At 40.0% G+C, this 25,047-nt stretch overlaps 1 protein-coding gene across 2 annotated transcripts in view; it reads left to right on the top strand.

Moving 5' to 3' along the window:
* Window positions 1–559: 559 nt before the first annotated feature.
* The window catches only part of enpp6 (ectonucleotide pyrophosphatase/phosphodiesterase 6), a 50,407-nt gene continuing 25,919 nt past the window's right edge, over window positions 560–25,047 (top strand). The window contains exons 1-2 of one of the 2 annotated variants that reach the window (XM_008111822.2): window positions 560–581; window positions 21,586–21,765. In XM_008111822.2, coding sequence (XP_008110029.2) covers window positions 21,609–21,765 — 157 coding nt within the window. In that variant the 5' untranslated portion in view covers window positions 560–581; window positions 21,586–21,608. Of the gene's footprint in view, window positions 582–2,548; window positions 2,932–21,585; window positions 21,766–25,047 lie in introns of those variants that run through there. The other variant, XM_003221610.4, reaches the window with a different exon arrangement.

The following is a 25,047-nucleotide window of genomic DNA, read 5'->3' as shown; positions in this document are numbered from 1 at the left end:
CCACATTGTAGAATTGATGCAGTTTGACACCACTTGTTTAGGATTATGTGGTCGTGGGAGTTGTAGTTTCACAAGATATTTGGCCTCACCAAACTGCACTTCAAAACTTCCCTCTAGCTGCCAGGGAGGAGGTGCTACTGCTGTCCTGGCCATGCCCCCTCCCAGGTGAGGCCACGCCCCCTTCAGTCCCAGCCAGGGCGCTGTCCCTTTAAGAGCCGGGCATAAAAAGGGGTGCGGCCCCTTTAAGGGCCTCATTGGCTCTTCCCGGGCTAACAAGGCTCTTTCTCCCGCAGCCCAGAGCAGAGAGACAGATACTTTTTCTTTCTCTTCATTCGCATCTGCAAGCCGTTTCTTCCTCTTACTGATCCAAGCCTTTTGCATGCAGCCTCTGAGCATACACAGAATGCTTTTCTCGCCTCCTGCTGCAGGACTGATGCAGTTTGACTCTGTGAGAAAGTTTGCATGGGAATCTTATTTGCCATTGGGTTGCTGTGAGTTTGCCGGGCTGTCTGGCCATGTTCAAGAAGCATTCTCTCCTGACGTTTCGCCCATATCCATGGCAGGCATCCTCAGAGGTTGAGGTTTGTTGGAGACTACCTTTTATCTTTCAGTGATTGGTTTGGGGGGGGAGGGCGCCAAAATACTATTTGCTTACACTTGAAAATTACCTAGGGCTGGCCCTGGGTGTATCTACACCTGAGCTTTACAAGCTGTGTGTTGTGTCACATTAATGTGTTGGTGGCAGTGTGTCATCCATATGAAACAAGAAAGCCTATGTTAACCTATGTTATCTTACAAATCATATTTTTAAAAAAATATAAATGAAAGGTTTTAATGAGAAATATTGTGTTCTCATGCATTTAGTAAAGGTAAAGGTTTTCCCCTGACATTAAGTCTAGTTGTGTCTGACTGAGGGTTGGTGCCCATCTCCATTTCTAAGCCGAAGAGCAGACATTGTCCGTAGATCATGTGGCCAGCATGACTGCATGGAGCGCCGTTACCTTCCCGCCGGAACGGTACCTATGAATCTACTCACATTTGCATGTTTTCGAACTGCTAGGTTGGCAGAAGCTGGGGTTAACAGCGGGAGCTCACCCCGCACTCTGGATTCAAACCGCTGATCTTTCAGTCAGCAAGTCCAGCAATTCTAAAACATGCAAATGTGAGTAGATCAATAGGTACAGCTTTGGCAGGAAGGTAACAGCGCTTCTTGCAGTCATGCCGGCCACATGACCTTGGAGGTGTCTACAGACAATACCGGCTCTTTGGCTTAGTAATGAAGATAAGCACCAACCCCCAGAGTCAGACATGACTAGACTTAATGTCAGGGGATGGGGTTAAATCATTAAGCATACAAGAAATAGAGGAAATAATTAGGAACACTAATAAAATAAAAACAGAAAAATATAACGAATTAGAAAAAAAGATGGTATTAAGATGGTATAGAACTCCTAAACAACTGGCTTATATGATAAAAGGGAAGAATTTGAAGTGTTGGCATTGTAATAAAGAAAAAGGTACTTATTCACATATGTGGTGGTAATGTTATAAATTTTTAAAAAAATGGCTAATGATACAAGGAAAAATTCAGGAGTTATTACAGATAAAAATACAAATTAATAATGATTTGCTACTTTGGGAAGTGTTGGATCATCTGAGTATAAAAACCAATTGCCAAGAGTTGGTTTAAAGTAACAATAAGAGCAGTACACACAGTGATCACTAGAGGATGGAGAGACAAATCGAAATGGACATTAAGTAATTGGAATGATTATATGTACGATCAAGTGTTGTTAGACATTACAGGAATTATGACAAAGGAAGTAACAGAAATGAAAAAACAAAAGGACATTACAAATAGATGGAAGGACTACTTCAACTGGGTGAAAAATGGAGGATTCAACGATTACATCAAAGAAAAAATACAAAGACTTTATCTGTGGCTGGACCTCAAGATTAGTAGAAAATGTACTGTGGTTGAGGAGGTAGGATGAGGGAGGGAGGGAGGGAGGGAGGGAAAAATATAGGATGATTTGGAAGGCAAGTGTTGAAGAAAGGGAAGTACTATTGTTATGATTATGAATGTAAAATCCAATAAAAATATATATTAAAAATACCTTTACTAATATGTCAGTTAAAAGGGGAAACAGAAGGGACCCTTTCATCTTTGAAATTATACTGATTTGTTTCCATTTAGGGGGAAAGTTTCATCCCGCAAGAACCTCATCACTTTTGCTTACGAATTTGTCTGCGTTATACAAACACGCTGAAAATCTGCTACATAAGAATTTTAGAAGGCTGTATTATTTCCTGTGATGAGTTGCTTATGGGACGAAACTTTTTTTCAACTGTACTATTTCCTGGAAGGCAGCGTTATATTTATCAGGCAGAACGGTGTTTCTTTGTCCAGCTCCATTAGTGCTATCCTGGTGGGTTGTATCATTAACGCTTACCGCCACAGAATTTTCTTACACGAAGAGGATGCAATGCATGATAGTAGTTAGTCAGTAACCCTTTCAGCCTGATGAGTTCAATTGCTGCTGCTGTACCTTTAAACTCTGGCATCAAACCAGCAAAGTGAGAACAAGCTGTGTGAGGTCCAGCCCTCCAGAGCAGCTTCAGAGTTGCTCCAGAGAGAAAGGCAGCCTTGGCACAGGGATCACTGCCCGGCTGAGACTCCATCTAGCAACATGGCAAAACACAGAGCCCCTTCTCTCCTGCTGCTTGTTCTCACCCTGGTCGGCTTATCCTTCGCCCGTCAAAAGCTCCTGCTGTTCTTGATTGACGGGTTTCGGCACGACTACATCAGTGATGAAGCCCTGGAATCCCTGCCTGGCTTCAAAGAAATTGTGAACAGGGGAGTGAAAGTGGATTACCTGACCCCAGACTTTCCCAGCCTCTCCTATCCAAACTATTACACTCTGATGACCGGTGAGTACTTTCTTTGACTTTCTCACTAATGCTCTTAACATCCTGTTGCCTTAATTGCTGCAGATCATGTAGGGTCACTTGGCTCCCTGCAGATGGTTAACACTATAGGGATGAATACAGACAAAAGCTTTCCGATGAACATTCATCTTCAGTAAAAGTTGAGAGTCACGTCTGGGATGAACTGTAACGAGACAAATCTCTCGTGTTTTCTCCATTTTAGTGCAGTGGAAGATGCCTTTGGCACTTCAACAATTTTGTCAACTCATTTGAGATTGTTCACTTGTTTAAAAAAACTCCCAGAATAACATGCAACAAGACCAAGGGCCTTTCCACACAGCCATATAACCCAGAATATCGAGGCAGAAAATCCCACAATGTCTGCTCTGAACTGGATTATCTGAGTCCACACTGCCATATATTCCAGTTTGAAGCAGAAAATATGGGATTTTATTCAGCTGTGTGGAAGGGGCCAAAGACTTCCAGCATAAAATACAACAGAACTGAACTTCTAATAACTTTTTATTTCTAACAGCACTTGTAATGACCATAATATGAAATGATCAAACACTAACTTGGATTTTCCTCTCAGGGAATAATACCTGACATTGGTAAAAGTAATTAAAGGATTCAAAGATCTAGAATAACTTTCTCAGTTTGGGCATTTCGCAGCACTAGAATATTGCCTTATTATTTGCATTCTTCCCCACTTCTCAAAATATCCAATTCAAATTAATTGGCTTGCTGAAAATGTACATTCTTGTTTGGGGGACAGTTTCTTTTCTTCATGAGATCACACATTTTTAACCAAGTAAAGGAAATTGCTGAACAAAAATAAAAGCAAACTGTGTTCTCTTCATTATCTTATTTAACCTTTTGATTGACTTTTTTGCAAACAATAATACAAATGCATTTATGGTTTATCTACACAGTAAATATTGTTTGTGCGGAAATCCTGGATGGCACTTAAGTATATAATGTAACTTTTGGGGTAGTTTCTAAAAATTAGCAGACGTGATGATTTCAATATATTCCATAAATAATATATTTTTATTTTATATGCCATTGGTGTGCTTGTCGAGAATGCTTTCAGTATTTCAAACCCCAGTTCGAAGCATTTGTGTCAACATTCATGAAAGTGAGATCAGTATAAGACAACATTGTAAAACTGGCATAAAATTACGTTTTGAGACTTTGTGCTGATATTACAATAGGCACGTTGTATCATATTATGGCCTTTATAGCTGGCAGACTACTTCTTTTGGAGCCTATTCAAATTACCTATCTAGTGAAGCTTTATTTACTTCAACTGAACTCCTTCAGAATTGGCAGCTTGTTGATGGGAATGTCTGTAATGTTTCCAAAGTTCACTTGTACTACTCGGTCTAGTAACTACGAAGGAATGAACAAGAATGACAAAGAACGTATCAGGAGGAAATGTTTCCAGAGACTACACACACAACTCGAAAATTAAAAATCCAAAGGTACATTTTTGTACGAATTAAGGAACACATCATTATCAAACATACGCAACAATTGAAGCACATTCCCAATTAGTAATCATCATCTTCAAAGGCAACAATGTTTCTTAGGCTAAATTAAGGGAGATTGTAAATCATCCATGTCCAATGGAGGAATGCTTATAGGAACAGTATTAGGATGGTGGACAATTGGTGTTAAAGTGTCAAGAAGACAATCTTATTGTTGGCAAACTTATACAAAGTGGGGTTCGGCAGCAAAGCAAACCGTGCTTTTTCCTTCTGTAACAGTGATGTACAATGTTGTCTATGTCCAATACAGGAGGAAACAAACTACTCCTTTAGACTAGTTGGCATTAAACCTTGTGCCAAGGAGGCGTTCACCAGCACCTTCACCCACTCTGACTTGTTGAATCAGCCTGGTCGCCTTCATTTCTCATTGTTCTAAGTATCAGGTGGTCGCCTTCATTTCTCCCAAGATCTTGTCCAAGTCATCAGGTGAAATAGATTGAAAAGAATTCCACAAAATAGGACAAGCAGTGCCTGGGTTACAAAGGAACATGGAATTGGATTATTTTAACAGAAAGGCTAATGTAGGAAAGCTATTTCTGCACAAACATAAGGATATGTTGCTTTGTTAGTTTTGTATTATTTGAGAGCCAATGTGATTGGATACTGAATTAACTATACTGGATCAATTGTGAAAACTTAAGGGGTTGTACCAACCCTCTGGGGCAGTCTGGATCCCCTGCTCCATATACTGGTCAACAATACCTTTGTGGAAGTGGCTTGGAACTCCTCATTAGTGGAAGAGATAGGCTTTTTAAATGCAATTTTTATTATTGTATTGTTCTTTTAATTGACTGGTTTTAACTGTTATAATACTCTTATAGTTATGGTGGGCCTAAACTCTTAGTCATGGAAGGCTTGTTTGGATTCTTAAGACCAACTAAGGTGGGCCAAAAATATGGTTGACACTGAGAGGACACACTGCTGAAGGCACCATTGGGTAGAATGAACTCCAAATTGTTGTTGAAGGCCACACTAGATCTCGGAGCTGCAGGAAGGTCCTACCAAAATGGTGCTAAGGTAGATGGAAAATGCTCTTGGGGAAAATGTCTATTTTTGCCCCTTCAACTGCAGCTTTAGAATGACAAGCGGTGGGGTAGGAAGAAACAAAGAACTTCCTAATAGGGTTGTTGTATGTATTCCAGGCTGTATGGTCATGTTCTACAAGTATTCTCTCCTGAAGTTTCACCCACATCTATGGCAGGCATCCTCAGAGGTTGTGAGGCATGGAGAAACTAGGCAAGAAAGGTTAATATATATCTGTGGAGCGTCCAGGGTGTGAGAAGAGTTCTTTGTCAGTTGGAAGTCAGCGTGAATGTTGCAGTTAATCAACTTAATTAGCATTGGAAAGGTTTGTCTCTTGCCTGGAGGGCATCCTTTGTTTAGAGTCATTAGCTGTCCCTGGAGCTCCTCTGCCCTCAGAGTGTTGCTTCCCGTCTACTGTTCTGATTTTTGAATTTTTTAATACTGGTAGCAATGAACAAAATCTGGCTACCAGTATTAAATATATATATATATATTAACCTTCCTTGCCTAGTTTCTCCATGCCTCACAACCTCTGAGAATGCCTGCCATAGATGTGGGCGAAACGTCAGGAGAGACTACTTCTAGAACATGGCCATACAGCCCGGAATACATACAACAACCCTGTGATCCCGGCCATGAAAGCCTTCGACAACACAACTTCCTAATATTCACCCTTTTTAAAAACTGTTAGATCTGTTGGGTCCTGAATGTGATTGAGCATCCTGCTCTTGAACTATGTAATCCTCCACACAGAGGTGAGATTAAGGCTACTCCCAGGAGATTGCCAGGAGAGCAAAGTTAGCATCAGGGCAGCATGTCCGTATTTATTATTATTATTATTATTATTATTATTATTATTATTATTATTATTATTTACAGTATTTATATTCCGCCCTTCTCACCCCGAAGGGGACTCGGGGCGGATTACAATGAACACATATATGGCAAACATTCAATGCCAATAGACAAACAACATTCAGTTTTAGACAGACACAGAGGCATTTTTTTTAACATCTTCCAGCTTCACGATTTCCGGCCACAGGGGGAGCTGTTGTTTCACTATCCATTGGTGGCTGTTCTTCCTCTTCTTTTCCTCGTGAGCAGTTTTATGGTGTTGTAGATTAGTTAAATTAGCCTCCCGCATAAAGCGTCCCTAAATTTCCCTAATAGACAGATTCAACTGTCTTTCGGGGCTGCTAGGTCAACAGCAAGCCGGGGCTATTTTTTTTTTTAATGGTCGGAGGCTTAACCCGACCCGGGCTTTGAACTCATGACCTCTCGGTCAGTAGTGATTTATAGCAGCTGGTTACTAGCTAGCTGCGCCACAGCCCAGTATTATATTTGTATATTATAATACAAAACTGCACACACAAGCTCAAAGTATTTATTTTTTTCTTGGCATTGATGCAAACAGTTTTTGCTTGTTCTAAGTATCAATGATATAAAAACACTTGTGAAGCATGGCGTGGCAGTGGAAGTGGGGTGAAAGGTGGAGAAGAAAATGATTATATGCATTAATACTTGACAATTGTGCATCACATGGTTGTCTAAAGAGAGGAAGGATAAGACTATTAAATTCATGGTCTAAAATTACCTAGCAGTACCACTGGATATACTCTTGTTTAGAGAGTGGTATATGATTAGGAGAAACATGTGATAGGTTCACCTTAAGATAACCATAACTCAGAAACAACTTGAAGTCATGCAACAACAGTAATAATGTGATCGTAAAATGAGAAAACTGCATCCAGCTGTTTCAATTAGATGACTTTATAAGCTCTGTATCAGGAAATAGTCCAAACACATATGGTGGAGTAAACATCCTATTCCTTATTCCATAGCGCCCTGTACCTGAATTTTCTTTGTATCGAAATCGGTAATGTATTTACTTCAGTATGTTTTGTTTGGACAGTCATCTCACGGTGTACTTCATGCAGATTGCTGTCACTATCCCTTCGTCAACATCCACTCTTTCAAAATACTTGTGGAAGTTCAAGAGTTAACGAAAGAATTCCTAAAAAGTAGGAACAAAGCCATGTTGATCTACGAACTTGGCTATCTGCTTGAATCTACAACATGCCTCCTTGCTGAGGTCTATATCACCAGGTGATTTCCCATGAGAGTTTCTCATCAATTCGTCTTCGCTAGACCCCTTATTTAGAGAGGATGATTCCAACACATGTGCCTGGCCTTCAGGTTCAGAGGCAATTACATTCTTAGGCCATCTGTGCCTGCATCTCTCTCTGACATGGTTTCACTTTCTCGGCCTGCATCAGAATGAGTCCCAGGAAAGTCCACAATCCTATCTGACTCTAAGTCATCAGGGAACCCATCAGCCTGACTGTTATCACTGCTGCTGGGCTACAAGTGTAATGATACAAGCCTTCTGAAGACCAGGGTTCAAATTTCTATTCATTTATGGAAACCCACTGAGTAAAATTGTGCCAGTCACATTCTCACAAACTCAGAGGATGGCAAAGACAACCCCCTCTGAAGAAATCTTGCCAAGCAGAACCCATGATAGGTTCACCATAAGTTGGAAATGACTTGAAGGCACTTAATAACAAAGGCTGTATTTCTTTATCAGTATCAGCCCAAGCATTTGCCAAGAAAAAATGTCCTAGCAATTAAAGCAATACTGCAAATTCTTTTTTATATCTGGATCTTGCTATGTTGAATCTATCTTTTGTACATCACAGTTCACATTTGGGATTGATAGCTGGTGCTACAATTTTATCACTGGCAAAGAACTTGGCTTCAAAGAGATTGTTGTAAACCAGACAGTAAAAGTGGATTATCTGGTTTTCCAAGACTTGCCTACTAAAATTACTGCATGTGGCTTATGTAGTGCTCTAAAAAGTAATTTTGTTTAATGTGAAAAGATTGATAAGGTCACTGGATTTTATTATGCTACTAGGGGTAACTTTTAGGAGACCTTTAGGAATGTGTCTATAGCAAAGATAGAAGACAAATGAATAGAGCAACCATATAAAGCAGCGTTTCTCAACCTGGGGGTCAGGACCCCTGGGGAAGTTACAAAGGGGTGTCAGGGTGGTTGCAAAAAACCATCAGAAAACACATATTTCTGATGGTCTTAGAGACTCCTTAGGGAGCCCTTTGTAGGTAAACTATAAATCCCAGCAACTACAACTCCCAAATGTCAAGGTCTATTATCCCCAAACCCCACCAGTGTTCAAATTTGAGCATATTGAGTATTTGTGCCAAGTTTGGTCCAGATCCATCATTGTTTGAGTCCACAGTGCTCTGTGGATGTAGGTGAACTACAATGCCAAAACTCAAGGTCAATGCCACCAAACCATTCCAGTATTTTCTGTTGGTCATGGGAGTTCTGTGTGCCAAGCTTGGTTCAATTCCATCGTTGGTGGAGTTCTGAATGCTCTCTGATTGTAGGTTAACTATACATCCCAACTACAACTCCCAAATGACAAAATCAATCCATTCAATCCCACCCGTATTCAAATTTGGCATATCAGATATTTATACCAAATTTGGTCCAGTGAATGAGAATACATCCTCAGATATTTATATTACGATTCATAACAGTAGCAACATTGCAGTTGAAAATAGCAATGAAAATAATTTTATGTTTGAGGGTCACCACAACATGAGGAACTGTATTAAGGGGTCGCAGCATTAGGAAGGTTGAGAACCACTGGTGTAAAGCAAGGGTGAAACATTTGCAGAAAGGAAAATGTGTGGAGGAAGAAAACAAAACATAGGCAGGGTCTACCTCCTTGTTCTCATACATATCAAGAGGGATCTCCTAGGATGGCTCACTTCCATTATCAGAGTTATATTCAAGGAAGAACTGGAAAGTCAAGCTGGAAGTGGTCAGATCTGTGGAGAAATTGCTAAACTATAATTCCCAGCATTTCTCACCACTGACTATGTTGGGTAGGGTTGCTGGAAGTTGCAGTCTACCAGTATCTGAACAGTTCCTAACCCTAGTGTAAAGCAAGAGTGCAGGAATGTCTCTCCTCAACATGGATGCATGGCGAAGGCATGCTTTTTTTTCAGACAAAACTATTGATCAACTGGTGACCATCCAAATATTCCTTCCCTACGACTCCCACCAATCCTAGGTTGCATCTACAGTGTAGAATTGAGGCAGTTTGACACCACTTAAACTGTCATAGCTCAAGGTTATGGAATCATGGGAACTGTAGTTTTACAAGATGTTGAATCTTCTCTACCAAAGAGTGCTGATGTCTCATCAAACTACATATCCCAGGATTCCATAACACTGACATATGGCAGTTAAAGTGATGTCAAATTGCATTAATTTAGAAGGGTCCGTTGCCAACAGACCATGTGGTTAGGATTAAATGCTACCTTGCCGTGAAGAATAGATTTCTCTAGCCTATTTTATTCATGAACATGGCAGATAAGAGAATAAAATATCTGAACTGACCCGTTAAGATCTATGTATATATGAATTGTATTCAGGAGCCATCTCTACCTTCGGTGAGACAGTCATTAATTAATCAGCCCCAGAGGGCTTTTAATAATCTATCCTGTATTTATTACGGTCTTATCATTTAGGTAAAGGTAAAGGTTTCCCCTGACATTAAGTCCAGTCATGTCTGACTCTGGGGGTTGGTGCTCATCTCCATTTCTAAGCCGAAGAGCCGGCGTTGTCCGTAGACACCTCCAAGGTCATGTGACTGGCATGACTGCATGGAGCGCTGTTACCTTCCCGCCAAAGTGGTACCTATTGATCTACTCACATTGGTATGTTTTTGAACTGCTAGGTTGGCAGAAGCTGGAGCTAACAGCGGCCGCTCCTGGGGTTTGAACCTGGGACCTTTCAGTCTGCAAGTTCAGCAGCTCAGTGCTTTAACACACTTCGCCACCAGGGCTCTTATCATTTATGTGTTTTAAATGCAATTTCTTATCCTTGTATTATTGTTTTAATTGATATATTGTATTACTGTTTTATCTTTTTTATATTGTGATTTGTATTATGTTGCTTATATTTTGTCGCTATATTGTTTGGGCTGCTGCCCCATGTAAGCCACCCCGAGTCCCCATGGGGAGATGGTGGCGGGGTATAAATAAAGTTTTATTATTATTATTATTATTATTATTATTATTATTTATCTTTAGAAAACTCTGGAAAGTATGGTCTTTCTGAAGGTAGAGATCTTGAACAAATTCTTTGTCATTTTCACATTAAAGCTGTGTCTACACTGCAGAATTATAGTAGATTGAGACCACAAGAACTGCAATGGTTCAAAGCTATGGAATTCTGAGATTTATAGATATGTGACTTACCCTTCCCTGTCAATAGCTTATTAGCTCTGGTGCCACAATAAACTACAAACCCCAGGATCCCATAGCTCCTGGTAGCCAATCTGGTGTCAAACCACTATAATACTGCAGTGTAGATAGGAGGCAAATTATAGTTTGTGGCATTCCTCTGAAGAAAACATTACCTTTAAACCAAGTCCTTCAAAGTCAGAGAAAGTTGATATAACTTTGGGGTGATTGCACACCATTGGACTGGTGAATACAGCAAGAATGATGAGTTAGGAATGCATGTCCTACCCAGCATGATTCAGTCTCACAAGCATGCAAACGCTTGTAATAATATTTTGCCAATAGAGCAGCGTTTTCCCATCACCCGTTCCACTCCTCTGTTATATCTTTGCAGCCCATTTTCCTCCTTGCTGCCACGGAAGATTGCCATCTCAGATGAAGAAAGAACAAAAAAAACCCTTTTAAAAACAAGTTCTTTAGGGCAGACATCTAGAGACCTGAAGCACTAAAGAGAAAGTAATATGAAAGTACTTTTCTCTGTTTTCTATAAGGGGTCAACAGCTCTTTAACCTACACCGCATCACATCTAGTTTGGCTGAAGCTCAAAGAGAGAACGTCCTGGGTACATGATAGGCAATGAAGTGTAATCAGGATATTTACAGCACCATGGAGATGTGTGAAAAAGTACTTTTCTAAAATAAAGCTATTGATGTTACAGTTGGATAGGATGCATGGAGAAGGCATGGTCCTGCAGGATTACATATGTCCCTATGTGTAGTCAGGTGATTTCGATTCTAAAGAAAGTTGTTATTTTCAGCGACTTACAGAAAGAGCCTGGCAACTTGAGAGAAAGGCAGGTCAATTGTAATAATAATGACAATTTTGCCGTGCCAAAAGATCTCAGCCGGCATTTGGAAACAATAGACATTGACAAAATTACGATCTGCCAACTGCAAAAGGCCACCCTACTGGGATCTGCATGCATCATCCGAAAATACATCACACAGTCCTAGACACTTGGAAAGTATTTGACTTGTGATTTTGTGATATGAAATCCAGCATGTCTATCTTGTTTGCTGTGTCATAATAAAATAATAATAATAATAATAATAATAATAATAATAATAATAATAATTTGTTTTGAACCCACCTTCTCTCCCCGAAGGGACTCAGGGCGGCTTCCAAACATAAAGCATAAAACTGGCAAACATTCAATGCCATTAAATCAACATTCATACATTTCTACATATAGATTAAAGCAAAATAACTTGATCATCATAAATTGGATGTCTTCTTTACGCCAAGTAATTTAATATTTTTTATTCATGGAAACACCAAAGTCTTATGTTGCATGGAATCATAGTCATAATAACAGTATCCTGATGGCAAGTTAAAACATGGCTTTTATAAATGACTTTGGTGGCTAATTGAACCCTACCGCCAAAGTGTATACATTTGGTTTTAAATTCTGTTAATCTGTTTAATTTGTTTAAAGTGCTCTGAGTTTGTTTAAATTATTTTTATTGCTTTTCATTTTAAATGCTATCAACTGTATAAGATCACACGTTATGTGGGGGTCACAGATGTTTCAATAATCTATATAAAAATGTAATGTCTGTCCGTTAGGGACATCATATCTCCCAAACTATTGCACCGACAGCTAGGAAATTTGGAGACAAAGTAGTATTCAACCTGGCGAGTGTTTTAAGCCCACTCTCTCAAACCTAACTCACCAGAGAAAGGTAAAAAGAAACCCGAAAGCAATGGCCAATCAGTCACCTTCGCCCTTAGCTACCATCCAAACAGATGGCTCCTCCCCTTAGCAACGGCCAAGCACTCCCTCCTCCCTTCCCTTAGCAACAGCGCAAGCAACAGCCAAGCAGTCTCCACTCAGCACACAGAACAAGGGGAATTGATTCTTTAAGTCTTTTTTCCCCTCATGAAGGCCTCTCTCGACAGAGAGAGCAGGCCTTCAGCCACTTAAGCGGAAAAAGAAAGAGAAAAGGAATAGGAAGGGGCCTGTGGCTGTTAGGAATGGTGGGAGTTGAAGTCCAAAACATCTGGAGGAAGGGCCCAAGTTGGACCAGGCCTGTAAGAGAGAGAGCACTCTGCTCATGCCCAGAGGCACCTGGTACCCGCCTCTTTCACTCTCTCCAAGGATGTTGCCCAGGGTGTTTTAACTAACCAGACTGGGCCACAGCAATGTATGGCTGAGTACAGCTAGCAAATAATATAAATCAGACTGACCGCAAAAGACGAAATAGATACAAACCAGCATAGACATTGATCTCAGGCAGAATTGACTGAAAAATTACATTTACAGATCCCATAAGATAAGTGAATAAGCTATTCTTAATACACATGTTTATTAGACTTCCAAGACAGTTATGCCAATTGAATTTTGGAATAAAAATTATTACAAAAGTACTAAAATCATTGAACTCACCATCAACATTTCATATATGTATCACCTGAGATGAGAAAAGTGATGGTTATTCTTGTGATTCTTATTATTAATGGGGTCGCGGCTAGCACAGCAGGTTAAACCACCAGCTATAGAAGATCTTGCAGACCAGAAGGTTGGCAGATCAAGCTGTGGGTCAGAGTGAGCTCCCACCGCCAGCCCTAGCTTCTGCTTATCTAGAAGTTTGAAAACAGCAATGTGAGTAGATAAATGGTACTGCTTTGGCGGGAAGGTAAAAAGCGCCCCTGAAGACATGCCGGCAATTCAATCAGGAAGGCGTCCATGAACAACAGGCTCCTCGGCATGGAAAAATGGAACAATAGCACCTCCCCATGGCCGAGTCAAGCACAGCCTCCAAATGCCAGAGATGAAAAAAGAGGGAAGCCTTGCCTCTGTTTATGTACTGTCTGTCTTTGTTGTCAATTGAATAATGACACTGAAAGTTTTCCATATATGTACCCTGTAATCCACTCTGAGTCCCCTCGGAGAGACAGAGTGAAATATAAATAAAGTTTGTTGTTGTTGTTGTAAATCTAAAGTTAGTCCTATCTCGATTATATCAGTTGAAATGAAGAAGACTTGTTGGTCACAAATATGTCCATTGATTTCAACGTGTTTGCTCAAGGTAGGGCTAATTTTGGATTTAGTCTATTGTTCATGTTATTTCATACCTTACCAAGCATTAAAAATGGCAACAACAAAAGGCTCTTGTATGTTCTAACCATTTTGGTATACATATAATGAATTGACTTTTAGAAAGTATTGGCAAGTGCGCAAAGAATCTAATGTAGGATATAATACGTATGACAAGTGTAACAGTCTTCAGGTAAAGCAGGGAGAGATCCAATTAAATGAGTGTGTTTCTGTGGGCTTATTGAAAAGAAACCCATTCACTGCATGTTTAAAAAGAAATATAATGCTGATAGGCCATTCAATGTGTTTCATGCATTCTCACGAATCATAATGCTAATAGGTGATTCACTTTGCTTCGTATTCACAGTACTTCATATAACCCTCATGACTCAACATAATGGTTAACTAGTTATAGTACTTCAAACTTGACTTTTCACAAACTACATTTATACCTCGGGTAACAAAGTAAATGTGATCTTCATGATTGCTCTAACAGAAAATTTAATACCAGAGAGAGAGAGGTAACATGGAAGGAATAGGGATAGGTTTCTGCACCACAAAAAGAGCAGTTCAACATATTTTGGCAAACCTTTTTATCCAAAGCTAACAACATATACATATGGGATGAAACAACCAGTTCAAGTAAGCCTTGCAGAAGTGAAAAACCAAAACAAAACATCTGACTCTTTTGGAAACCACTTGGAAGTTTCTTCCAAAATGTATTTTGAGAGGACTTTTTCTTTCACTGGCCTTCACTTTTATTATGGTTTCCATTGTAGAACACGCTTTTTAACACATTGGGGGTGATATTGACATAGACTTGTCTACTTTCCTCTTCTCGCTCTGTTTTGCTATTCACACACAATAAGTAAGGAATTATTGAGACAGCTGTTGTTCACCTTGCCTGTTGTAAGCAGGCACACACTGGTATAGTAGGATTGACTAAAGAAAAATTCAATTATTTTCCAACTCAAGGCTTATTGCATCGTTTACTGTAAACATACTGCTACAACCAGGGCCAGAAAAAAAATGGGGGGGGGGGGGGTTGAAAGTCTATTAGTGAATCATGAAGAGTAGTTCCATACCACAAATAATTTAAATTATATGGTTCATTCTATATTTTTATATAGACTTAAGTAAATAAATTTTCTATTTTAGTTACAAAGTTTCAAGTCTTAAATTAACTTAAATGACTGTTAATTGGTGATTTATAGTTACAAAAGAATACCACAACATCTGTTGGAAACGCTTGAAAACTGTGTCAATACACTTTGACAGAAATCAGGCTCCATCAATAAACATAGTGAAGATTATTAACAACAACAACAACAACAACTTTATTTGTGTATCCTGCCTCCATCTCCCCGAAGGGATTCAGGGCGGCTAACATGAGGCCAAGCCCAAACAATTACAATAAAACAGCATTAAGTACAAACAAGGCACACAACAGCAGCTAATGTGCCAATACAATTGTGAAGGAAAACAAAGTATAACAATGGCATAATAAAATAAAGTATAAAAACAGTACAAATAATACAAGTTCAGGAAGGGAGATTCCTCACTGGGAGAGCTGTTTGGCAGTGGACCTCTCTGCCGTGGAGTGTGGTGGAGGCTCCTTTTTTGGAGGCTTTTAAGCAGAGGCTGGATGGCCATCTGTCGGGGGTGCTTTGAATGCGATTTTCCTGCTTTTTAGCAGGAGGTTGGACTGGATGGCCCATGAGGTCTCTTCCAACTCTAAGATTCTATGAGACATGCAATAAAATGTAGGCTTCAGTATGTGATGACATAGTTAATGAGTGGAATTGCCTGTACCTTCCTGGGGCTGAGAAAGTGTGACTCCCTCCAGTCAACAATTCATTAAGCATTATTTAAAAGGAAGCGGTTGTCTGCAACCTTCCTCTATGGCCTAGCAATCATGGCTTGAGGAAAGAGTGTGACTCACCCAGGCAATAACTTATTAAGAGTATATTCTAAGTGGGGGCAGGAAGAACAAACCTCCTCTGCAACAGAATGTGCCTTTCTTGAGGCAGCCCAAGAGGGAAACTCTGCTTAGTGCAGCCACCCAAACCTCCAGCCAATATACTCTGCTGGGAAATCCCTGCCTATAAATGCCAAGGGCTAAAACCGGCCATATTGTAGTGTGTCTCCCTGGGGCAAAGCATAGCAATGGGAACCCTACTATCTGGAAAAGGGGAGAGGAGGGAGCAAGGAAGGAAAGGCCTAATCCCCCATTAGGAACCTGGCTCCTATCCCACACTGAAGCAAAGAACACAGCAGGGGACAGAGCAGCCTTAATAGCCAACAGCTCCGCCTCTTTTAACTTCCCCCACCAAGTCTGGTCTCCTTCATGAGGATCTTCAAATCCCCCCAAGCTTAGACTTTGCTTGCCATTTATGGGTAGGCCAACTTTGTTGTTTCCACTATATTGGCTATTGCTGCAAGTAATGACAGTGTGAGTAAATTGTCAAAATGTGCTTGAGAAAGTGCTTGCAGTTCTGGAGGAACTTCTTTAATGTTTGCTTCTCATAGACTTAGCATGGGGATTTGGTTAACTAGTAAAAATTCATGAGTAAACCAGGTTTTCTTAACCTGAAATATTTCGGGGGAGGGGTTTGACCCCCCCACTAACCTCCCCCCCCCCCCGCGCTACAGCCCGGGCTGCAACCCAATTCTGTAAGTCTGTTTGTCTTCCTTCACCATCTTCCCAATGCCAGTGCTGCTAAAACCATATAGATCAGGCATGGGCAAACTAAAGCAAACAGGATACTGTTATTATGACTATGATTCCATGCAACATCCAGCCCCCTGGGTGCTTACCTCAGGCCCTCCTCATTTTCCCTGTCTTCTTCGCAGGAGGAAACAGTGGCCCACCTTGTTTTCATGGCAAATAGATGGGGAGGAAGGCACATAGCAGCTGAGAGTCTTCTGGAGCACTCTCAGCCACCATGTGTCTCACCCTCCTCCCAGCATAAGGATGGTGTGAGTGGCCCCATCCTTATGCCAGGAGGTATGCAGTGGCTGAGAGCCCCCCAGAACACTCTCAGCCACTGCATGTCTTGCCCTCCTCCTGGAATAATGCCAAGACAACAGCCTGAGGATTAGGAGAGGTAGATCAGTGCAGTTTCTGTGTGTCCCGCCTTCCTCCTTGTTGAAGTGGGAATGATTGTATATAGAGTTGTTTAAATGTAATTGAGTTATAGTGTTGCAATATGAACTGGTGATTGCATCATGCACTGTTATGCGAGTGTGTAAAGAGTTAACTGTGTATTGCATCAGACAGCAGAGGTGGTTATAATAGCTCCCTGTGTTATCTGTTCGCTCTCTACTCTCTGCCTCTATGCACTCTGTCTGTATATATCGTCTTGAGAGTTTTCCGTTTGTTAGTAAACCTTTTGTAGATAGCCAAACAGGCTTCAGCCTCATTATTGGTGCCAGTGATTCTTCTTTGATCTTCCGCTGCATGTGTGTTTATCCAAACCGCGCGCTCTGACACTCCTGGCATAAGGATGGGATGAGAAGCCCCATCCTTATGCTGGGAGAACAACCTGAGGATGACCTGGGCCCTGCCCTGCCCCCTCCTGGCCCCACCCTCTCCCAGGCCCTCCCCACCCAGTGTGTGCCCAGCCCCCCTCCCTCCTGGCCCAGCCCGCCTGGCCAGGTCCGCAATGTGGACCCAAGGCAAAAAAAGTTTGCCCATGCCTGATATAGAGGACTTAGTGGAAAGATTTTCTGGGCAGACATTAAAAAGACTTTGTAAAAAGCAACTTCTTTGTCAGAGTCTTCGTTAACTGAGGTATGCCTTTATAAGTAAAGCCATTCAACACATGACACGAATTTACTAATTAGGTTTTTCTTTAACTCACTTCCCTGCCCTCATGATCATTGCTTCCATATCCCATGGCAACATATTTCTGCAAAACTGTGCAGATTAATATGTAACACCCATTGCATTTGCAGGAAGATCTGAGAGAATCCTGCAATGTCACTGGAATCTAATAATGGAGTCATCTGTGCAACGTTAATTCTACACTCAACAATGTGTGGTTCGAGTTATGATAGGTGAAAATTCTAAAAACATGTGCCGAACACAATTTATTCCAGCTCATCACCCCAAAGTGTGGATACTGGTATCATAAAATCTGATATTCACAGATGTCGGACAGCTGGTGCTTGGAGAAATCATGAGGACTGGATTAACAATTAAGGCAACACACTCTTTGTGAAGCAAAGCCCTGTGCTCTCCCTTCCCTTCAGGCCCAGTGACTTCCACATTTTCCTCATAGTTGTGCTGCCTTTTACATTCTGAGCAGCTCTTTAAGACTGGAAGATTAACGCTCTCTCTGCCTTGCACAGCCCTGAATGAATGAAGCTGATCACAATGTGAAAGGGGTCTTCTCAAATATTTCTTTAGCATTCTTGTAGCAAACCTCTCCAAAGAAAGCATGCTGTGTGAATTCCTTGGACCAGCTGTTGAGATAATATTGTGTCTTATATAGGCAGACCTCAAGTTATAAACAAGATAGGTTCTGTAGATTTGTTCTTAAATTGAATTTGTTTGTAAATCAGAACTGGTGCAGTTTTTAAATGTAACTCCAACCATATCTATCTATCTATCTATCTATCTATCTATCTATCTATCTATCTATCTATCTATCTATCTATATACCGTATATACTCGAGTGGAAGCCAAGATTTTCAGCCCTTTTTAGGGCTGGAAAAGCCCCCTCGGCTTATACTCAAGTGAGGATCCTGGCCAGCTTATATAGGTAATCAGAATTGGACAGTCTTATCTTGTTAAAGTTTTATTATCTTAAATTACAGTTTTCTGTAAATATTCAAAAACATTTAACCTACTGATGCCTCAGGTAATGTAATTATATTGGTAAATATTTTTATTTTTACCAGCAGCTGCTGCATTTCCCACCCTTGTCTTATACTTGAGTCAATAAGTTTTCCCAGGTTTTGTGGTAAAATTAGGTGCCTCGACTTATATTCGGGATGGCTTATACTCGAGTATATAAGGTATTTGCTTCAGATAACATAGGGAAGGGTTTACACCCCTGTGGAGTTTGATTTGTTATCTGGGCCTTTGTTCAGAAGATTTCATCTCACTTTCTGTCCCTGTGATTATTGAATTTTGAAAAACTCCTTGACTGTAGTATTATTATATTTGCAGGGAACATTTTAGCATACTTCTCGGAAAAGTTAATTATTCCACTACATACCTCAGTCGGCACAGTGCTTTCTTAAGAAGTATTGTGTGAAATCTCCAGAAGAAGGTTTTATCCTTAAGTCTGTATTTAATTTTTAAAAAAATGAAAACAGAATTAGAATCAGAAACTCATATCTTGGGGCATTGTTGAGTTTGCAGAACAGGGAGGTTGATTTAATAACAGGCTGAGCATCCTCAGTTGATCTTTGCTCTCTATTTCACAAACAATTTAATCGCAGCAAAGGCTTTAATGACACTGGTATTAGGCACATTAGGCGCACAGTAAAACTACAGCAGTAAAGCGATCTGTGGTCTTAAATGTCTAAGAAAGGTTCATGCATGGGAAGAAAAGTGTTGGCATTAGATGCTTTTACTGTGGATTATGGAGAAAGACAGATGTTACATTTGTAGGTCAGTGGGGTTAGCCTTCAACCTAACTTCAACTTGAGGGGTGAGCTCTGTGGAAGGAAGGAAGAGATTCTGCAGGTCCTGTTCTTAAGCAGCTTTTCAACTCTTAAAAATGGTACCACAAAAATAAACAGAGAATGCTTATGTAGCCCTTCAAAAATAAAAAAGTGATCAGACCCCTTCAAGCATTGGCAGGAAGATGAAATTGGGAACTGATTCTGTTCGATTCACTGAGATATAACTAAGAAGACTGTGAAGCTGGGGCTAACCTAGACTATAAGTGAAGAATTAATTATGCTCTATCTCTGGACCTTTTCAAACAAGGCAGGCAAGCTGGAACTGCTGCTGATGAAGATCACTATCACACAATGAGTACATCCTATTGCCGGTGTGCTTCCTCCATGTGATTTTCCAATCCTTAACTACAAAACCTGTCAGTATTTTGTAATCCCACAAAGTTCCCATCACTTACTTTGGTGAGATGGTCCCTTTTGCTTCTGTGCTGGTATGTGGGCCTATTTGCCTTTTTTGTTTTGCTTTTCGAAGTTGGAATTGCGAATTTGCTCTAAGACTAAAAACTATGGGACAATGTTAGTGAAGGAGGTATGTGGAAGTGTTGTGCCTCCACAAGCTTTCTCAATGGTTACTCCTGTTAAACCCTCAGTTAGTTGGAGGAGATTAGCATTTATGTATTGTTTCTGAGGTCAGTCTAGATAACCTCCCTCGCCCTGTCTGTTTAAGACTCCTCTCAGGGGTGGAGTCTAAGCCAAGTCTCTTCTGGCTCCTTGAGGAATCAGGCAGTGTGGTATTGGAAGGTGAAGAATAAGGAAGGTAGAAGAACCACAAAATAGAATGTTGAAGCCACACAAGTCACGTTGAAGCCGCGCAAACCACAAAAGTCATACAAATTACTTCTAAGCTATGTAAAAATAAAGACACAAGTAAAGCCACATCGGAGATATAACAGATTGAGATCCAACTGAAGCTATATTAAAGTAACATCCAGTCAGAACTGTGATTGTGCTTCAAGGACTTTAACTCCCCTCACAAAGACTGGCAGTAAATCTCTGAAGGAGAGGAAGTTTTAGATCTGTTATTTAATAAATTGTTGTTTTCACTTCAAATGTGTAGCACTTGATCTGTTCCCTGCATCACAGACACCTTCCAAATAAATACCTAGTGTGGGGGCAGAACAGGAAGTATGATTGCAGGACTATATATTGCCAAATCAGCACAATAGTGTGAAGATAAGTGCAATATTGAATGTGCTCAACCTGTTAAGTATCCTCTATCACTGATAGGGCAGAAGAGTAGGTTTGGCCAATAAAATCCTCTTTATTACATGCAGTTTATATAAGTCTGGGGGTGCACATCTGCCAGGAATTTGGGAGAGGGACATCAGCTGCCTACAAGAGGTTGTACCATTTACCCTTGAAATTTTTACATTAATAAAGTTAACATCCCATCACTCCTATTTATAGAGTATAGGTGGAAAATTGTTATCTCTCACCACCCATGTTCTAAGGCCAACAAACACCCATTTTAAAATCTGGAAGTCAACAAAAAAGTAACAAACACAATTAAATTTCTCTCTAAGCTGTTAATGCCCCTTCACAACATTTTCTCTGTTGGGGGCTGCATTTGGCCCATGAGCTGCTCTTTCTTCATCCCTGAGGTAAGTCAATAAAATACCCAGATTTTATTCCCTTATTTTGCAAAATAGTGCCACAGGTCTTGGGTCAGTGATGAGTTTTATGTCATTCGCCAATATGGGAGATATTATAATATAACTTTTCACCTTTGGGGAAGAAAGAGAACTGAGTTTTATGTCATTCGTCCATATGGAGATATTATAACTTTTCACCTTTGGGGAAGAAAGATTACGGAGTGTGCTCAATTTTGGGCCCAAAAGTGGCGTTATTATCTTCATTTCTTCAATTTTATCATTTGTCTGTGTGAAGGCAGTTGATCTCTCTAGGATCTTTAGAGGGGATCAAGGTTTATTCAGGGCTTTGAAAACCATTTAATGGGGGATTAGGATATATTGCTGGGAAGTGAGGATATCAACCAAATCTTTTGCCTTCCAGGTCGCCATTGTGAGGTACATCAGATGACAGGAAACTACATGTGGGATCCAACTAGAAATATATCTTTTGATATCGGTGTGAATGAAGACAGTTTCTTACCTCTTTGGTGGGATGGATCAGAACCGTTATGGGTCACTATGGTGAAGGCAAAGAGGAAAGTCTTCATGTACTATTGGCCGGGTGAGTATTGCCAAATCCAGTATCTCATAAATTGCTGACTAACTCTGTATGTTCTACTTGTGAACAGCTATGAATAAAAGCCTCTGTGACTGAGTGCTCCCATTCTGATCTAACACAGTGCACAGATGGAGTTCCTTTTTACAAAGCTGAAATCCCACTTATCAGCTGTTTAGAGAGTACAGCAAGGCAGATGGAAAATGAATCCAATCCATCTCTTGTTCCCGCTCCCAAACTGATGATGGAAGGGATTTCAGCTTTTAAAACTGAGTTCAGAAACTGGATTATGGACAAAAATCATCTGCAGCATACTTCTTTGTGTGTTCATCCCAGGTAGACAAGATGTGAAAAAGTCCCTTTGCTGGTTTTTCATTGGTCACCTGTGCTGTAAGAAAAGAAAGGAAATCACTGAATACGGCAACACTGCATATTTCATTTATGCGGCTAGAATTCAAAGACATAGCCTGGAATATCTGAATGCAGAGAGAGCTTGTAGCACCTTACAGACCGAGAGGAAGAAGTTGTAGCAGAAGCCTTCATAGATTTGTTTATTTCCTTTGATGCAAGGGCTGACACTTTAGGCTATAGGAGTAGACCCACTGAATTAATGGAACTCCATATATGTTGATTTACCTTCCATAGGAGACTAGGATCGCCCTACCTCTGCTCTCCTTTCATCAGTAGGTGAGAACTTTCTATCAACAGGAATCATATTCATGATGTGTGCAAGGGATAGTTTAATTCCATTTCTACTATATATGCTCATCTATAAGATAATCTCATGTCTAAATCGAAGGCAGGTTTGGGGGGAGGCAAAATTATGAATCTTGATATGACCCATGGTTAAGTTAAGAATCATTCTGTGGAGAGAGGAAACACCAAAGTTATCTCAGAGGGCTACCACCATTTCCGTGCCTTGCATTCAAAAAGGTCACAGCAGAAAGAGTAGAGAGGCTCAGTGCTTCTTGTAGGTTCTTCCAGGGTGAACTAAGCTCTTGCCTTTTGCTACTCTACTCAGACAAGGGCATGGTTCCTTTTCTGATAAGAGGTAAGGTGCAGCTGTGACCTGTGGATGAGTCAGTCCAGGTTTTTTGGGTTAATTTCTTGACGTATTGACAAATATATAGGATATGTTTTAAAATAATTTTATACTTTAAAAATTCAATGCATTTTAATATTTTTAACTGAATTATAACTTCTTTATTATCAATTTTTTGTTTTTTTTTCTTGTTCTAGCATTTTTGTCACCCATTCTAAGGCAGAACATTAAATCAATGGTGTCAATAAATAAATATTAAAAGTTTGCAATTGATTAAGTAGCTTACTCTAGTTTGCACTAGTTAAACGGAACAAGTGGATTTAGGCCTATGTTTACAAATTTGGTTCCACATGAAAATTGTATTGGGGTTGTTATATACTATAGTTCACATATTGTGTGTTCACTTAACACTTGTGTGTCTCTTATTTGTATACCAAGGCTAAATTCTCGCTCATTTGTGTTGCATCCTAGCCCGGAAAGGAATACTTTTTTACCCAACACCACACAGAGCCCATTATGAGCTAACTACAGCAGTTTATTTACAAAAAGCAAATACAAAAGGGAAAATAGACTTTGCCCAAAAGGCAATCAAAAAGGTGCTATAAAATAGCAATAGTCCAAAAATACAAAGATAATTAGGTAGCAAGGTACATGAAATCTACGAAGTCGGGAACATAGTCATACATCCATAAACATGAAAACAGGAACTTTTCCAAGGCAAAACGATTACAGGAACAAATGCAAATTTGAGAGCTAAACATGACTTGATATTAATGCAACATTGTCTGCTCTGAAGAGACCAGGAAAATAACACTCAATTTAAGCTGAAACCTGACCATGAAGCCATAAGATCATCCCTTCACTACCTGGGTTTCAAGGACTGCTTCTCATGAAGTCTTCCTGACCTTCTAATTAACCTTTCTTTCACTCTCTCTGAGCAAAGCCCTAATCTCAAATCTCGGGGTAACTCCCAATCTTCTGAAGGCTGAGATGGTTGATTCTCAAAAGAAACGGAATCTGAAACATCCTCTAACAACTGTTGGCCCTGCTCTCTGATTTATGGCCTGCATTTCTGTCTAGGATTCAACCTGGTCACACACAGACTCAGTGAAAAAATCTATCATTCCCCTCATCCTCTGAGGCAGAATCTCCAGTATCCCCAGCATCAGGCTGCTGAGCCCCAGTAGTTCATCTCACCCCATCAAGTATGCTCCTAATCACGTATCCCCTCATACAACGCTGTATAAGATCATCCTAAAGAAAAGGCATTGTCTCAGACAACTAAATAAATTACAATACAAGATTGTACTTTGCTCAACTTTGATAAGTACGGAAAGAAAACAAACCATTCTTCCTTTCTTAAATAAGACAGCAAATGGATAACAAAAGTATCATAGTGCATCAGCCAAAAACTGAATTGCTAGTGCTTTCAAACGATCCCCAAACCTATCAAAATGCAATCTCATTTTATGGTAGTTTCCAAATTATTTTACGATAATTCCCAAATTATCATTTGATAACTATCTATTTTGGCACTATGTTTATGGTGGACTCTGCAGAAGATGCTTCAAGCTGTACTTCATAAAAAGGAAAACCAGCCTGTTTAGCAAGTTGATTTGTTATCAGTAAATGTTTGAGTTTCACACCAATTTCATATACCAAAATATACTTGGGAAAGGGGTCCCAATCAGAAAATTTTAAGACACCCTGATCTAGACCATCTTTCCTTTGTGCCTTCTAGATGTTCTGGAGAAAGCTTAAAATATTGAAAGGTATCAGGTTGGAAAGACTGCTTTAGATAGAGGATTTGGCAAACCTAATTTGAAAATATATATGTATTATATTGTAGAATCTCAAGACACACAGCAAACTCAGCATATGTTCATGGGCAACTCTTTAAAGCTCCAGCAACAGTCACGGAATAATGAAAATATAAAAAGGACTACAATTCTGTTTCTCTTTTCCACGTTTGATCACTTTTATGCCATATTTTAATGCTACTTAATTTTAAGCAGCATGCAATGTGATTTCTGGATCAATAATATTGAAAAAAAGAAAATAAGTACCACTCAAATTCCATTCATTTTTTCCTTCATATAAGACATTTCCCAGAATATTTGAATGAGTCTGCAAGTGTTTAAAGGACGTCTATTATGACATTCTGCATCCAGCTGTTAAACCAATATTTAGACATGCGATTTGAAAAAGACAGACGTTCAAGTTCCTGTGTCAAACATTTAAAGATA

This window comes from Anolis carolinensis, chromosome 5, assembly GCF_035594765.1.
Source record: "Anolis carolinensis isolate JA03-04 chromosome 5, rAnoCar3.1.pri, whole genome shotgun sequence".
Classification (NCBI taxonomy): domain Eukaryota; kingdom Metazoa; phylum Chordata; class Lepidosauria; order Squamata; family Dactyloidae; genus Anolis; species Anolis carolinensis.
This window is presented reverse-complemented; position numbering and strand designations above follow the sequence as displayed.